We start from the raw sequence: 17,385 nt of genomic DNA, 5'->3' as shown, positions 1-17,385 counted from the left end.
TGGGGCCTGGCGGTGGTCGGAGAAGCGGGGTTGTGTTGAAGAAAGGAGGGTGAGGAAGGTGAGCACTGACCGTAGGAGGAGAGGGGCTGCTCCAGCAGAAGGGGAGGATGAAAGCTGTGCTGAAAACAGAGTGACTGGGAGAGGACCTGACCCTGAGCGAGGGGGTGGGGGTCAGGGAGGGCTGCTCCAAGGGAAAAGTTTGGCACTGTTGGAGATGGACATCTCAAATCTTGGCGGTAGATAAGGTAAGGTGCCTGCCGTTAGGCCGGGTAGCTGCTAAATCTGCTAGGCTTTAAGGCAGAGTTGTTACTGAGGTGTGTGACTGTCTGGGACTGCTGATGGGGCACCAGTCTGTTCCACTGCCGAAGCTCAGAGGAGAAGGGGGTGTTTCAGGTGAACCAGACAGGGTGCTGGGAGTGGGAGGGGGAGAAACCTTAAACAGCTGACCTGCTAAAGTGGGTGCAAGACCCTCTCCTACTCATGTTTGAGGGGGTTCAGCAAAGATGTCACTGTTGCCTTTTTCAGAAACAGGTCCCTGAATGTCTGTCCGTGGCACTGTTCTGTTTGTTTTCCTGCCAACTTAGGAGTGTCTGTAAATGTAAATACTGACACTTGCCAAGTGGAGAGCACTGATTAGCAATCAAAATATTTTATGTAGGGATTGTGGATACACCGCACTTCTGGAGAGAATAAAATAGAGTTACTGCATGTCCTCCTATTGGCTTACCATTAATATCTGTAGTGCTGCACTTCAGTGTTTTCCTTCCTTTGTCTCTCTTTGAATTATAGATGTTTTAGCTGTAGCTGTTTGTTCGCTTGGCAACTTATAAATACTCTGCCTGACTTTTCCTTTAGTGCAAAGTCTTTCCCTTGTTTACATCACTTTGTTAGCTGCCACTGGCTCAAACATGCCATCCGTTGCTTTTGGTGTGAATGAAGCTATCTTTTGATCTTTCAGGTATGCTTTGTGGAAAGTTTTTGTTCTTGTTTTGCATTGCCTCCCCTAGTGCTGGGTAGGTGGTAGTGAAGGCAAGACTGGTCGTTTTGTTATCTTTCTGCTGGATGAAGCGCCACCTCAGTATTTACTTGGAGAGGTGCTAGAAATCCTTTTCATAATTCTCTCTGTCCCACTGCCATTATTGCCATCCATTTCTCTCCACTTTTCCTTTTTTGCTTCATCAGTTCTTTAAAAATACTATCTTTACCAATAAAGATAGAATCATGATACTGAATCATGATTCAAATAAATCTTCTGCATGCGTATCCCAAACCAGCGATCCTTTATCAATTTAATCATTATTTATCTGCTTATAATAAATGTTTTGCAATCACCTGCTGTAAAATGTCTGAAATAGGCGTGCCGGAAGATCCATACATTTGCACACGTGTCCGTTGATGCTTTTGGGGCTACAGGGTGTGCAGAGAGGACTGTCCAGATGTGTTTTTATTTCAGGACCAGAGATTCTGGGTGCATCTGCACTAGATATTACTGCAGCTTATGTAAATATATACAAACTGTCTCCAAACTAGTTTGTTAAGGAACTGTTAGTCAAGTGGAAGCAGTAGCCAGGAGCTCAGCACATACAGGTATGTGAGTACATGGCCAGCTGCTCAGAGCTATTAGCTGCTACCTTTGAACTTTGCCGTACCATGGCCGTATGACCAAGAACCTCCAAGCAACTTCAGTGTGTCTGCAGCTGCAGTTACAGGTTTAAGTGCTCTTGAACTTGCTCATGAAAACAACTTGACCCTTTGTTTGCTACACGGAGTACTATAAATGCATATCGTGTCATATGAGTACATAATCCTTGATATATTGCTGTAATGACATTTTGTTTCCCCCATCGTTTTTGGCATCAACTGTCGGCTTGTTTTAGGGATGTGTTCATGATGGTGTCAGTCAGCCTGAAAAACACCAGCTGCTTAGGAATGTTAATGTTTTCATTTGCAAAATCATGCACTGATTTGATGAGCGTCTGTTTTTATGGCCAGCCCTGGATACCTGTGGCTCTGCTCAGAGAGTCTAAGTAGGTTACTGCACAGGTAGCTTTCTAGGGCCAGCCCAAGAGATGCTCTGGGCATAGGAATGAGGTGGAATTTAGATTAGCTGAATACGGTCCTGTGCGTCGTCTTTTTAGCTGGAGGTGAATGCTCATATTAGGAGGAGCTGTAGGCTCAGCACCTGTTTGAGGTCCAGACGGCTCCTTGAAGAAATTAACTCATGAACAAAACCACTGGAAACTCCTGCCTTTTCTAAACTAGCGTTGTTCTCAAGAAATTAATTTTCCCCTATACCAGCTAATGATCTAGGCTGATAGACTGTTAGATCATAAAATAAAAACTCTATCTTTATTCATTCTTCATACACTGAATACTACCTTAAAATTTACAGAAGCACTGTACCTTATTGTTGAACAGAAAGGTCTTTCTGCCTTCAGCTGCTGCTAACACTGTTCTAGAGGCTTTTTTCTACAGCTGCTTTTCATGGTGATTATCCTGTTGCTTTCGACCGGCGAAGAAAGTTTCCAAAGAACAGGGTTTTTACTTCGGAATCAGCCAGATGGTATAAAACAGGAGGCATCTTTATGTGCGGCTGGACAGATTAGCTCCACTGAGTTTTGGATATTGAATAAGTGAAACAGCTGCTGCACCTGGTTTCTTTGTGAGTGAGATGTTTAACTGGTGTACTTCATTACAGCCCCAGTGAAGTCAGCGTGGCTGTTTTTACTTGCATTGGAGAGAGATTTGACCCGCCATGCGCACAAACTAAGTATGGCTGAGCGCCCTATATTATATCGTCGAAGAAATGCAAATGTTGCCACCAAAGTCTAGCAAACCAAAGGAATTTATCAAAGATGGAGTAATGAGTACAGAGTGTTTTCCGTCAGCTCAATCTCTTTCCTCTTTGGTGTATCTGTGACACTTGGGCATGCAAGATGTTAAATAGTAAAGACAAGTATTTGTTAGACTGCCAGGAACAGGTTGTTGCTATTGAGAATGGCTTTGAGAACTTTTTTCTGAAGTAGTTTCCTCAACTTGAAAATCACTTTTGACTGATGTTTTTCCCTGTTAGTCTTACAAAGGGCGCCCCTCCAACATGAATCAATAGAAAGGAGCCCAGTGTCAGTAAAAGCTCTGCTTTTCTTCTTCGTTTGACACACAGGAGTTGGAAAAGATTTTAAACCCGGGAAAAAGTGGCAGTTAAGCCACAAAATCGTCTGTTTGGCTCAGAGCTGTATTGTACATGAAATTACTTTAGCAATTTTCAAACTGATTACACTGAAGTCGGTCGTGCCCTTTTCAGCTTGAGTTATTGATATGAGACCCATCTTTCTGTAACAGCTGCTATTTCAGTATGCTAAATGGAAGCAATTGATGCAGGGAAGAGCCGATGCTTCGTGCCATTCAGAGTTTTCCAGCACCCAATATGCTGATGACTGCGTGAACCAAAATTCAAAGCCATTAAACAGGCCATCACTTTAACAGTACAGGTGGCAGCGACAAAAGCACAAATTCAGGGAAGTACAGCCTGAGCTAATTAATAACTGTTTTCTAAAATGCTTTAACAAAAGACTCCCACAGCCTCTCCCTGTTGCCTTTACTAATGAGGCAGGACTGGATTAATGCAGTTAAGAAAATCTCCTCAGTCTCCGAAGTAGTCTTCTGATTGCATATCTCAGACAGTTTCTCTAAGCAGCTTTTGGTTATTCAAAGTTATTGCTGTCACCTTAAAAAGTGAATTATTCTTAGCCAAGTGTAAAAGGAAGCCTGTTGTGGAGCTTGTTTTGTAGATCCTGATCTTCTGTAGTGGTTCTTTTAAAAGCCCCAGGCAATATGAAAGCCTTGGGGTTTTGATTGATGTCAGAAATAATCCCAAAATATTATTCCTCGCTTTCTTTGATTTTTTTTTTTTATTTTATTTTGATTCATAGAGCGTTTAAACTTTTAAACCTTTGCTTCATTATCCTTTTAGGGTCAGAATATCACTTGGGCTAGTGCGCTATTTTTGGCTTTGAAGGGGTCTTAGAGTCTCAGCTTTGATTCAGAGTCTTGACTATTTTGCACTTGGTTTCTGGCTCAAAGCAGAGGCTTTACAGCCCCTGATTTAATATCAGCATATTGTTGTAATTGAGGTCTACATGGGAAATTGGGATCTTATTCTCCCATAAAAACGTCTTGCTGGCTGTAGTTACAGCTAGAAATATCTCAGGGCTGAATGATTTACTCTAAGGTCTTCCTTTTGAGCACCCAGTCCATTAAGGCTGTTCCATCTTTGCAAGCAGCAGTTTTGTTTTTGGGTTTTTTTTTTTTTTTTTTTGGTCCTGTGATGGGATGTGCAGAATGTCAATGAGGAGAAAGCTCTGGCTAACCGTTTACCACTAGAGGGCATTGACCATTCTCGTTAATTTTATTCTCTTTCTGGAAATGTGGCAGGAGTAAAGTATTCCCCCTTTATAGATTTTCTGTATCACTGTGAAGACTCCTACCTTCTGCCACAAAAAGCTGGAGTCAGATTGGCAGGCTATATTATGCATGCGTCCTAGCAGATATTCTGCAAAGCCAAGCTAGCTCTATTTGTTGCGCTGCTTGCTATTTAGAGCTGAAGAAAAATTCAAGTGTGTCAACACTAACGCTTAACCCACTTGTTGTTCTTGTTTCGTGTCTCGTAGGTTTGGGTTGGGTGTTCCTGTTATTCTGAGAAACTCAGAAGAAACAGAATCCAGCACAAGAGTTTTGAAAAAGCGGATGAGACAAGTGAAGAATCCTTTTGGGTTAGAAATCCCTCATCCTGCTACAGCTTCAGTAACAAGTCAGTGGATTTCTGATGTGCTTGATTTTTGTCAGTTTGGGTTCCTGAACTTAGTGCTGTATTTTCTTGCTCTCACCCTTTTTGTTTATCAAAATTCCTCAGAAACATGCTTCCTTTCATCATTACAACAGAAATAATTTTTACACAGCTTATAAATGTGGTGCTTTTAAAAGTGAAATGTTTGGATATTTAAGTACAGTTTAATTCTTATTAATGAAACACTTCCTGCTATAACAGATTTTTAAGTAACAAAAACATTTGCAGATTACCAGCTACTGTGGGCGTTTTTGTAAACTTTACAGAATTGTAGAATTCTATAGAATTCATTATAGAATATATGCCGCCCACTTAAACCTAAGTCCAGCGGTGTTTGGAAGTGCACTACTTGAAAAAAAAAATCATCTCCCTCTCTTTCTGTCTGTGCTTCAGTGGAAACTGAGTTTAAATATCTATGTGGATCAGAGTTCAAGTAGTTCCTAACATCCTTGAGATCACCCACATAGGAAGTGAAATTCATGCCCTTCTGCATCATTGGGGAGTAGTAAGCAAGGCTGAGCATCTTCCACCAACACAGATGTGGAGCCTTCCTATGAATAAGGAGAGGGCTGCAGCAGTTTTGCATCTCCCCCAACATAAAAAAAACAACCCCCACAAACCCGGCAACTTAGTCTTCAGGTAACTTGGATTTTTCAGGAGGTTTGAGCACTTGAATTTGGTGGGACTTTTCAAGAGTTCTGCTCCTGTTTGTGCAGTAAGTGTTAGAAGTTAATGGGTTGAGTACTTGATTTTTAGAAAAGAAGTGGAGCACGTAGATCCTTTTTCTCTTCCCTCTGCGTGATCGAGAGGGCCTTATTCTTTGAGACCAGAGAGGGTGTTGTAGGCCAGTGATCCAATTAATACCATTATCTAAAGAGGGAATGGACTTTGGGCTAGGGGTTGTGCTCTTGGGTCTGCCAGTGAGTGTGTAAAATGTTACCAGAAGTTAAAATTTACCTTTCATAAAATGCACATGCTACTTTTGTTAGCTTAATCAGCCATTTTGTCTCCTCACACCCACTTCCTCATCTCCATGGACTTGCGAAAGCACTAAACCTAGTCTAAATTCTTAGAAGATCAGGTTGTAATGATAAAAATCTGGGACACTGAAGTTTTTCTGCCTGTTGCCCTTTAAGAACCTACATGTAGCAGTTCCAGAATTCCTGCACATTGGTGAGTTAATGAAATCCTTATCTTCTTTCTACAAGAGGGTATAACACTGACACCTGATTGTCTGGAAGACTGTATTCTTACATGCTATTGGGGCTGCAGTGTTCAAAAACTCCACGAAGCGTTGCAGAAACATGTCTACTGCTTCAGAATAAAGACTCCTCAGGCATTAGAGGACGCTCTGTACAGCGAATACCTCTATCGACAACAGTACTTGTATCCTTTTTTAAATTGTTTTGACAAAATATGCTAATTTGTTGGCACTGTTGAGACTTGTGAACACGTGGCAGTTCTTGGCACAATATATTTATGAACAAATATGATGAAAAATATTCTTTATGCAAACGTCACATTTGTCTACAACTGCAGCGGCACTGATTGTTTTCCTTGACACATATAAAGCATTAAAAAAAATGACAAGGAAGAAAAATATTGTCAGTTACCAGAAGATGCTCAAGTTGTCGATTTTGGCCCAGTGCCTAGATCTCGCTATCCATTGATAGCATTGTTGACGTTAGCTGATGAAGAAGACAGAGAAATATATGATATTGTAAGTAATATAAGAATATATTTTAGGGTCAATGTATTTAAGGTCTGAATGTTTCAGGAGACAGGCTTGAATAAAACGGCTTCCTTTCCCTGTCCCCCAGAATTTGGTCCCTAACTTCATCGCTGATGACTCCAGGGGAGCATGGCGGGAGAGCAAGGATAACTGTTATAAAAAAATTATGTATGCCATTCAAAAGATGCTTATGATTTTCACAAAGCTCGTATCTGCAAAGGTCTCTGTGGTAAGCCCTGTGGTCAGATGAACTAGGGTTGTGGTAGGTTAGTAAGGTATTACTCTGATTTTTCTGGTCACGTAAACCTGTGGTGGAGCTCTTGTGCTGATACGGTCTTTTGGATTGCTGTTGGCAAGGTAGGAGGATTTTTTTTTTTTAGTGTCTGGCACAGATATTTGAGCTGATTGCTGACTTGACTGTTAGGAACACAGAAATTACCTTTCTGCAACAGGCCTGAGTCTACGTAATGCAGTACATTACGTCTCACAGTAGCCAGCTCCAGGTCATTTAGAGGAAGGTGTGAAGGTCTCGCAGCAGACTGATATGAGATACTTGGCTCCCCAGAAAGGTCTCCTCCTAATCTCTTACAGTTAAAGCAGCTTCAGCATCATCACATGCAGTTCAATATCCCTTCTAAACTCTAAATTGACTGATTCTTTTTTGGAACGATTTGGGACATGCTTTTATCTCCCATCTTTTCATTTGGTTGATAATCTGATAGCACTAACTGCTTGAACAATAATACAAATGAACTCGGAAGCAAATTGCCTAAATCCACTGAACGCTTTTTTCCATACATTCATTTGGAAATTGTTTGTGATCACGCCGGTGCCTAAGAAATCTGTTCCCTTTCCAAGTGATCCCTGTCCTTGGCTTCTTGTCACTTGACCTTAGGACTGCCTTCCTCCCTCCTGTCCCACTCGAGATCCGCGCCGTCTCCAGCTATTTCCCAGATTAGTACATCTATGTATGCTTAGAGCTCAGATTAGTTTAATATGAAATTTACAGTCTTTTCATATTTGAATGTGTTTGACATTATCATGGACATGAATTTGTAACACCTCTCTTTTGTTCCTTAGCATAGAAGAAAGGGATGGAAGGAGAGTGGGGGAGGTATTTTTCCTCTGGTTTTGGAGAAAAGGAACGCAACTAGAATCTGTTACTATGGTCAAAGGAGTAATTCTACCTGAACTCGTTGCCAGACAAATGTCAAAATTGCATCTGTTGTTGTTGAAACAAACTTGTAAAATATAAATATAGTGTGGAAAGGGATCTTTGCCACTGTGGCCAGTGTGGTATTACCGCATTATTCTCACATCAGTGCATCAAGCTCCATCTTGAATTATTTTTTTGTGTGTGTGTGTCCATCACTACGGATGGTGTTCCAGTATCTCTTTTCTTGGGCGGGTGTCTAATTTTCATCTAACTGTATTTGTGACCAGATCGTACCTATTTAGTTTTGTGCCATAATTTTCCTCCAGCTCCAGAAAATTAGCATGACGATATACGAGTTACAGAAATCATTTGAAGACTGGCAAGGCTAAAGTGGAAGAAGGCTTAGACCTCAGGCCTGTGTACAAACCAGAAGATTGAGAAGTAACTTGATTATGGTGTACAAGTGTTTACAAAGAGAGAAGATACCTGGTGCTCAAGGGGAAGGGGTTCTATAATCAAACAGCTTAGCATTTCTACTATATCATAGTATCACTGTATATGTTTCTGTACTACAGGACAGCGTAACAGAGGAGACGGTAGCTTGAAGATAGAGATGCTCGCGTTAGGAACTGGTAGCACTCACAGTTAAAAAGTTGCCTACATGTGTGAACAAACTATGAATTGAAGACATGCGTCGTCATTGAGAAAGCACTTATTTTATGGTGGGATGACATAATACAAATACACTGAGAACTGTTAACTTTTAAACTCTTATTATCAAAACACGCAATCTGTCATTTTAATGGCTTTAAGGATTTAATGGCTTTCAGGTTCCAAAACAAAGCTAGTAGCCGTGTGGGTTTGGTTTGGGGTTTTTTTTTGAGGCATTGTGATTTAGGAAAAAAAGACCTTATTGCCAAAGAATAGTAAATTCAGTTAGTAGAAATACATATGTATAGGTACATATATATTTAAACTCTGCATGTAATTAGCCATGCATGGATTTTGAAGTGGAAGTCTGATTTGCCTTTAAATTTTTTTTTTTTTTAAACAAAACAGCTTTCTTCTGTATTTCATTTCTCTTTTGACAGCTTCTGGGAACTACAATAATACTGAATTTCACTTTCTTTTTTTCCTGCTTTTTAGAGGCTATTACGTGATTTGGGCAGGGTGAGGGGTACTAGGCACAGCATGCAAGCTTAGAGTGCTTTTATTTTCAGAAAAATTACTCTAAAGTCAGCCCATGCGGTCCTTTCATAATCCTTTCCAGTGAAATTTGTCTTTTGCCTGTTCTGTTTACAAGCCAATCAGTGACACATCTAAATGCTTTTTGGAGTCTAAAAACCGCTGTCCGTGTGTTTGTGAGGGAAGTGGGAGAAAGTAGAGAAGACTTTGCATTTTATACGTTCCCCTGTAATTCTGCTCTCGGACTTCAGCTGGCAGTGTCACTTCTTGCGTTGAAGACAGCCTGGGATGCGGCTGCAGAAGTTGTACGGGACTTCAGCGCATGCGCTCGCTTGGGGCTCGGCTGCCGTAGGAAACTCCTTGCAGTTTGCCAACTTCTCTCCCATCTAGGAGGAGCTCATCATGAGTTAGTGGAGTGGAAGGAGGGGTGTAGGAGCCGCTACTTCTGGCTGAAATCACTACGCAGGTAGCTTCTCCAAGGCACGTCCGTGACTGTGTAAGCAAGCCCTACCTCAGCTGCGTAAGCACTTACCTTCAGGAGGACTGCATGTGCTTAGGTGCCTTTTTGGTTTGGGGCCTAATTCCATTAGGTGAGAGCAGTCGGAGCGGGTCTCCGCTGCAAACTGGCCATAGAAGGGCTCTGTGGAGAACCAGGGCAGAAAGCTGAAGTGCCACAAAGTGCTATCTTGTGCCACGTCCTGTTTTTACCTCGTCCAGCATATTTTTTGGTCTGTGCCCGAGGTCAACGTTGTTGAAGTCCTGATTGTCTAAGGAAATAAGCAGGTCAGAGGTTGTAACAGTTTGCTTGCAAGATTGCATACTTTCTTCTATATGAATCCTATAATGAAAAGGAAAGTTACTAAACATAGCTTTTCTTTTTTTTGGTAGATTTCAATGGTGGCTGTAATTCACATTCCTGATGAGAGCTACAGACTTTCCTGTAGAATATTGTATCAGTATCTACTTCTAGCTCAAGGTCAATACCATGATCTGAAGGTAAGCCACATACCGAGTCTTGTTTCATTTGGGCGACAGTGTTAAGTTTAGTTTGTGTAGGCTGTCAGGTGCCTAAATTAGTATAAGACTTTCATTGTCATGCAAAGAACTGGATAATAGTTAAAGTTATTTTATCAGTTAAGTAGTTCCAGCCAAAGTTACTGTACAGAAATATTTTATATTAAAATATTCAAGATTTCCTGGAGATATTACTTGATTCTAGTCTAGAGGCCTAGGTCCTGTCCAGTTATTAAAGCAGTAGTAGGACATTAACTAGCTGTCCAATGCTTCCTCTCTTCAGAACACTTATTACCTCCTTGCTAGTCTCTCAAACCAGCACTTTCTCCTATACTGCCCTTCGATTGGGAAAGCCTCAGGAGAAACTTTTGTTTTAATTTCTTTTTACCGCAGTACATGCACAAAGGTTAGAAATCTGCCTAGCACAAACCATTGTAAGTTAAACCAATGTTCTCATAATTCCGTTCTAGTTTCCCTTATCTGTGCATGTTGTGGGACCATCTTTGTCCTGTGTCTGTCAGGCAGCTGATGATGTGATTCTATTTTATATTACTGTGATAATAAAAATAACATACGATATTGATAAGCTAGAAATTGGGCCAAATTACTTCTGTTGACTCGATTAGCATTCATTCAGAAATAGATTCGTCCAAAGAAATGTTTGTCCTGGCCATTTTTTTGCTGACATAGTTGATCCAGGTAAACTTCCCTGTTGACCCCCTTAAGTTTTCTTTTCATGTGTGGTTACCATTGTAAAAACACTGCTTAAACTGAGCAGAAATAACTGCGCAGCTGTGTTTCGTGTAGTTGTGTAGTGTGCTCTCTGTGGGCACCTTTGCCTGCATGGTAGTTTACTGGCTTTATGAAGAGATCATGCCCAGAAGAATTTGTGCTTCACATAAAATAAGACAAAAAGGAGTAGGGGACTGTAATATGAGCAAGAGCGGAACGGCTCGAGTGAAGTAGATTTGACAGCTTGGTGGATATATTTTTGGCAGGAATGGATAGAAGCATCCCTCTAGGCATAGAGAATGATATACCAGAAACAGAAACCTGAGCTGCTCAAAACCTGAGCAGTTCTGTTAAAGTTCATGCATGTACATTGAGTTGATTCAGCTAAGGTTTGATGACTTATCCTTAATATTTTCCCAGTGTTTTATGTAATTTTATGCTTCTGAAATACCTCTAACTGAAGGCCGGGCAACTGTCAGGACTCACACAAAGAGTGAGTCTGGCACTATTTGACCCAGTAGAAACCAGTGATTCTGACCCAGTGGAACCTGCATCGTGTGTGCGCGTTCAGGTATCGGAGGAGAGTTTGTTGACTTCTAAATGTTTGTGTATATGTGTATTTTAGCAACTCTTCATGTCTGCAAATAGTACCGCACCATCTTCAAGCGATGCGTCCCCTGGTGAGAGAGGCACTGACAGAAGCTTGCTAGAAAAGGCCGGACTGGCTGAAGATGAACCAGAATTGCATGAAGAAAACAGTAAAGACTGTGTTGTCTGCCAGAATGGCACAGTGAACTGGGTACTCCTGCCCTGCAGGCACGCCTGCTTGTGTGACGGCTGCATTAAGTATTTTCAGCAGTGTCCAATGTGTAGGCAGTTTGTTCAAGAATCTTTTCCACTTTGCAGTAAAAAGGAGCAAGATGAAGATGACTCAACCCGTATCTTGCAAGATGTTCTTCCTGGAAGAGTTTTTTAATGGGGAAGAAGTAGAAGAACCGGGTTGTATGCACCAAGATTAAATGTAGAAAACAGACTGTTTATGGGAGGATACGTAGCATTAACTTGTATGGTTTTGCTTTTTATTGTTAGGTAATTTTCAGCTTCCTTATTTTTCTTCACTCCATATGCTCGCAGGAACACTATACTGATCCATGCGATGTGGACAGAAGTGCGTAGGATATCTTTGAAGGATGTGATTTTATTTATAACTTCTTACTAGTTTTTCATGGAGTACTATTGGAGGCTGTTTTGATTACTAAATTTAGTATATCTACTAAAAAAAGAATAAAACCTGCAAGTGAAGTTGCACACAGCTCATTCTATATTTATTGTATTTCAAATACTAGAGCAATGTATCATTTTGACTCAGTATAATTTAGAAACATAGCACTTTACAGAATGTATCAAATGAAGGAAAGTAAATATTCTTCATCCTTAAACCCGCGTATATTTATTTTGTAGGTGAAGGCTGGACTGTGGCGGGCATTCAGGATACTGTTTCTGGCTGTTTTGAAAGATTTGTGTGCGTGCATGCGTGCGTGCGTGAGGGACCTTAGCCAAAGCCCGTTGGAATGAGTGGAAAGACTTTTGTTGATTATTGTTGGCTTGAACTAAACGTTGCTGACGCTTTCAAGCCTGAGCTTCTGCTATGTTGTCTTGAGACACAGACTTTCAATCTTGTTAGCAATGGCTGTAAGAACTTGTTCTCCATGCAAATGTTAGTTAATTACTCCACAGAGTGGTTACTCGGGCAGTTTTGTGGTGCTATTCTTACACGAGTAGCCTGCTTTGGGGAATTTCCAACTCTTTTTACTTGCATTGTCAGCTAAAGAATAGCAGAAAATTATTTCTTTTTCCCTGCAATGGTGTATTGTCAAAAGCAATAAAAATGGCTGTTGAGAAGAGAAATTGTTGGTTTGCTTCTTGAGAGAGAGCTGAATTCTAAAGACAGACGGGCTGGGTTTCACATCTGCTCGTATAAGACAAAAATACAAACGCTCATTAGAACCTGCAGAAAATGGGGAGTAGCTGCTTTCTGTCCTCCCTCTTGTTCCCTTGCAGCTTTGCCCCACATCCAGTCCCAGGACAGCTGCTCAGTCTCGGGGAGAGAAAGCCGTGCTCCAAGCTATTCGGCTGCACTCTCCCGCAGCTCCTTTAACGGTGCTGCCGGTACAAGGTACACGCAAGGTGCTGCACGCCTCCAAAATGGGGAAGGAAGCTGCCCCTGCTCAAAGGTATTCCGTCTTCATCTTTCTGTCATTCAGGTTTTTGTTTTGCCGCGACCCTGCTTCCAAACTCCTGGCAGTTGCCTCTGAGGAAAAGATGTAGGTGGTGGTGGAAAGAGCAATGCTTAGTTGTAAAGACAGAGGTTGGGAATCGATGCACGTAGCCACAGATTTCCAGCCAGTGATCAGTAGGCTGTTCGTAAGACAATTTATTTGGCCTATGAAAAGTGACCTTCCTTGCCAGGGACAACTCGGGAATAAACTGCTGGCCAAATCAGCCTTTTGTTTGCACTGTGTATCAAACAGGAATTCAATACCTAGGTGTCTGTGGGGTCCCATCAGTGCTTGCAGAGAACTTTGGAAGACAGATGGTTCTGTGCGGAAATCATCATGGCAAAGAGCGGCGTGTATGCTGCAATTCGGGAGGCTGAGAACAGCAAGAGGAGGGCAGAGAAGAATGTAATAGCAGAAGGAATGAGCGCTGGTGGCAGCAAGGCCGTACCTTGGGTAAGAACACAGTGCAGATGTGGAGCAACAACAGCGTGATGCAACTCAAGCAGACCCAGAGCTGCCTGTATAAAGACTATAAATATCGTACGGTGTCTTCACCGCTCGGGATGAATCACGGAGGCATGATGAGGACTCGTCCTCTGCGTCACTACAGGCAGTCGGCACCGCACCACTTAGACCCGTGTGTCTTGGTGCTAGTGAGAATGTGAACGTGTGAGAATGAGCGTGAAAGAATGAGGGGGTGAAATCGGTCTTAAAAATAAAAATCACCTTCCCTTTCTGTGTGGTCTCACGTTGAGTTTTGCTAGCTTGGTCGCAGCATACCTGATGGAGGTCATTGCTGAGGTTAGCCTCCCGATCTGTGTCACTAGCCTTGTTCTGCCATTAAAGGGGAGCAGCTAACGTGATGGTGGTGGAAATAATTACTCTTCAGACGTCCCTTCATATCCGCATGTCCCTGTTGTGAAATGGAGAGCTGGTGTAAATTGCTCTAGGCCTCCGTGGGCTCTCAGAAAAATTAGTATAAAGACCTAAGAGCCGCAGCCGTGACAATAGTTGTTTCCATACGAACAGCTTCGACTACCAGCGTGTGGGACAGTGGCTGCACAGATGGTTACTCCAGAGGAGCAGGTTGGTGCTGCGCTGGTTCTAGCCTGGAGCTGGGCACCGCTTGATAGTTAGCAGGGACTTGGTTTGTCCACGTGGGTGATCAAAGAGGTGGTGTTTACTGCTTGACCACGGTAGTCCCCGACATTAGATCAGTTAATTAAAATTTCCCAACAAGACGGTGTGATCCAAGCTCGTGGGCTTGTTTAATCTCAAAGTGAAACGGTATTCAAGTAAACCCCACAGAGAATTGCCTGGTCTGTCTCATCCTTCAACCAATCGATGCCAGTATTAAATAATAACGGCAAACAGTATGCAGCCGTGCTGAACTGCCAGGCCGCGTATTTACCATTAAGTCTATCCCAGCTTTTCATTTGTTTCATGTTCTTTTAATAGCGTTTTCCAGAGATGCTCAGCTGCTTTTATCAGATCTAACAAGCTTCCTCGCTGGCCCAAATCAAAGACCTGACTGAGAGTTATAAATAAGTACAGTAGCCGGCTTGTTACGTTTGCCCTTCTTCTAAGAAGCCATCTCAAAATATAGATCAGGTGAGAAGTAAAAGGAGCAGCTCTAAAGCTGCCTTGTGTGTCCCTTGGTTGTCTTAAAACAGGGAGTCAAGGCTCTAAGAGAGAAATAAAACCTTTCCGTGACCCACAAAAACACAGTATATTGACAGAGGCTGTTCTGCTCTGTCGCCCTGTTACAATAGAAGTAATGCAACATTCCTCTTCCGCTCGTTATCGATGATGTTTATGGATTTGGTGACGTCAAGAAACATATGCAGACTGCTGGCAGCAAGACTTGCTTCTTTTCAGCAGCGTTGGGGTATTACAAATTCGTAATGATTTTTGCTGCAGGAGAGAGGTGGGAGGTACCTCACCGCTTGGTTTGGTTCATCAACTGTAATCAGAGCTGAGGCTTCGAGAAGAGTTGATCGAACTGAGTGGTGTTACTGCGGGATGTCCCAGGGTGCCTCTCCGAATGCCAGTGGACTATGACGTGGACATCTTCCTTCTGCTAGAGAAAGTTGTTCTGTTAGGATCTTCCTTCCTCCCTACCTGCCTCCGCCAAGTAGAGGGCAAATGGTAGGAGGGGGACAAATCGGGTCAATTCATCTCAAAATGGTCTTCCCGTTCCCATGAGGAATTTGGAATTCCCATAAGGCGCGTTGAAAACTGGCTAATGCCCTGACCCCTACTCTTCGTGGGCTAAAACGGTGCTGCGTTCCACTACAGACCCTATAAAGTCTCACCACCACCACTGAGGATGACCATTGGCCATCAGAGCGCCGAGGCTGGCTGCTGGGCTACCGGTAGCCAAGGCTGCCAACCTGGCATGATGCTGCTCCCCATCAGGGAATAAGGGAAGGGGGAGTTCAGCATCTCATGTTTTGGTGGGTCTGAGCAGATGAGAACCCACGCACGTATTTTCTTCAGCTTTAAGACAAGCTGCTGTGTGAATCTGATTAAAACGATTTACTTGTTAACATCGAATTTAAAACTGTAAGTACGGTGAAAGGAATCAGGAATCAGGGTCTGAGTTTCTCCCGCCCGTTTGTGCGTTGCTCAGTCCCCCCACGCCCTGGTGAAGCTCCGCAAGGTCTGCCGGGTGAAGGAGGTCCGGGGCTGGCGTGTGTAACAGGGAAGTCTCTGCAGTAACTGGCCACCAGTCGCAGTTTGCTCAGTTGTCCTGATATCCAGAATAAACAAGGACTGGCCTCTGTCACTGCAGCAGACGTGCAGCCCCTGCAAAGGCTGTCCCTGGTGTCCTGTATGTTTATAGCTAATGTAATTAATGCCAGGAATAGCTGAATTTTATCTGATACAGCAAAAGTCCTCCTCTGATCTAAGCCACTAGAAAGGCTTGGTATTGTCTTGCTGGAGTATGCTGGGCAGGAAGGGCAAAGAGAAAACCAGGATTAGGGTTATATTTCTGGATAACTTTAGTATTACTACCATTTTAACGTTGCTTTGACGGCATACAGTGGCCTCGTAACGCAAATGCATACCTGAGCTCAGCTCTCGGGCCACAGCCGAGCGTTGGAGAGTCCCATGCTTTGCAGGGTCCCCCAAAAACAGCCAGACCCCGCTCCCTGCCTTGCCACCGCTCTCTGAAGCAGTGCTAGCCACGATCCCCGGGGATGTTTGCCCAGCTAGCGACCACAGAGGGGCTCAGAAAGTCGCTGCTGAACAGCGCGGAGTCGTTCAGGTGGCTCTACACGTTGTTTCTGTATTGCTTTTACTCCCTCGTGTCCATAAGTGATGTGGGTAGAGAGATACACGAGCTTGTAGTGCAGCGATGGTAATACCTGTAGAAAGGGGCTTCTACTGGGTTGGTTCCATAAATTTGTAGGAATGTGCAACACCTCCACAAAGGCACCTTTGTCTGGATGCTGCTGCATCTGAGCTAGGAGAGTTCCTGCTTTAATTATGCCATCTCATAATGGGAATGATTTAAAACAGTAAAAATACTGTATGTAAACATAGCCTTAAGACTAGATGAAGTCTTCAGCGGAGTCTGATGTCCGAAGTGAGGAGTCTCTCTCCGACACTATTTTGAAAAGCAATGACAGATTATAAATTCACGCTGAGGTTACTGAGCTTTCATTAGGGTTCAAAGGAACCCAAAAAACTCCTTTCACTCCTCCTCCCCACACAGGTACTCCTCAGCCATAGAAAGGGCAACACCGTGACATTCGCCATCGTCATGACATGATGAGTCACTGCATTGCCATTCTTTAGAAAACACCTGTACAACCTGTGCAGCGTCCGGGTGGTCCTGAGGGTCGAGTGAATTCCAGAATTACTTCTGCGGGACCAGCAATAAATTATCTGGGCAATTAGTTGCTACCTGTGTTTTATATCCTCAGTCTGGGGTGTCCTTGTATCAGCAGAAGATTTGTACCTAGAAAGCTTTTCTAGGTTTTAGATGCCTCCTCCAGCTTTTTGTCTTCATCAAATGAGGGGTTTTGGCGGTTCCTAATATTTTTTACTCTCCCATTGCATAGCCACTTCACATCTAATATTTCTTGGCAGATTTTTCAATAGTAGCTGTAGTCAGGGGACTGGTGAGGCATCTAATGCATCACTTACTTCTCTCATAGTGCTATTTATTTCAGCGTCTATCAGCTCCTTGTGAGCAATATTTTAACAAACGGGCTAGAGGGAGGATTGCTAACTTGTGAATTATTTTGATAGTTTTTCCTCTTCTTCTTTTCTTCTTTTAACTCTGCAGATGCTGTTGAGTTTGGAGGCAGTGAGACCCCAGAGATCTACCAGGGGTCATCACGCATCAATCTCCTGCCACCAGAACTGACCGTGAGATACAGATGTTCTGTTGCTTCTTAGCTGGTCAAATACAACACAGACACCATGCTCG

General features: G+C 42.9%; 2 protein-coding genes across 2 annotated transcripts in view; one reads left to right on the top strand and one right to left on the bottom strand.

Moving 5' to 3' along the window:
• The window catches only part of GMFB (glia maturation factor, beta), an 18,184-nt gene extending 16,532 nt beyond the window's left edge, over positions 1-1,652 (bottom strand). Inside the window, exon 1 of the mRNA XM_009322940.1 lies at positions 1,586-1,652. Within this exon, the coding sequence (XP_009321215.1) occupies positions 1,586-1,652 (67 nt within the window). The remainder of the gene's footprint in view (positions 1-1,585) is intronic.
• A 3,023-nt stretch (positions 1,653-4,675) lies between these two features.
• CGRRF1 (cell growth regulator with ring finger domain 1) lies at positions 4,676-12,104 on the top strand. The gene is made up of 5 exons (XM_009322920.1): positions 4,676-4,810; positions 6,055-6,232; positions 6,419-6,566; positions 9,808-9,915; positions 11,291-12,104. The coding sequence occupies exons 1-5, from the start codon at positions 4,747-4,749 to the stop codon at positions 11,639-11,641; spliced, it is 849 nt and encodes a 282-aa protein (XP_009321195.1). The 5' UTR covers positions 4,676-4,746; the 3' UTR covers positions 11,642-12,104.
• The last annotated feature ends 5,281 nt before the right edge of the window (positions 12,105-17,385 follow it).

Source organism: Pygoscelis adeliae, unplaced genomic scaffold (assembly GCF_000699105.1).
Source record: "Pygoscelis adeliae isolate BGI_AS28 unplaced genomic scaffold, ASM69910v1 Scaffold314, whole genome shotgun sequence".
Lineage (NCBI taxonomy): Eukaryota > Metazoa > Chordata > Aves > Sphenisciformes > Spheniscidae > Pygoscelis > Pygoscelis adeliae.
Note: the sequence above shows the minus strand (reverse complement) of the source record. Positions and strands in the feature narration are given on the sequence as shown.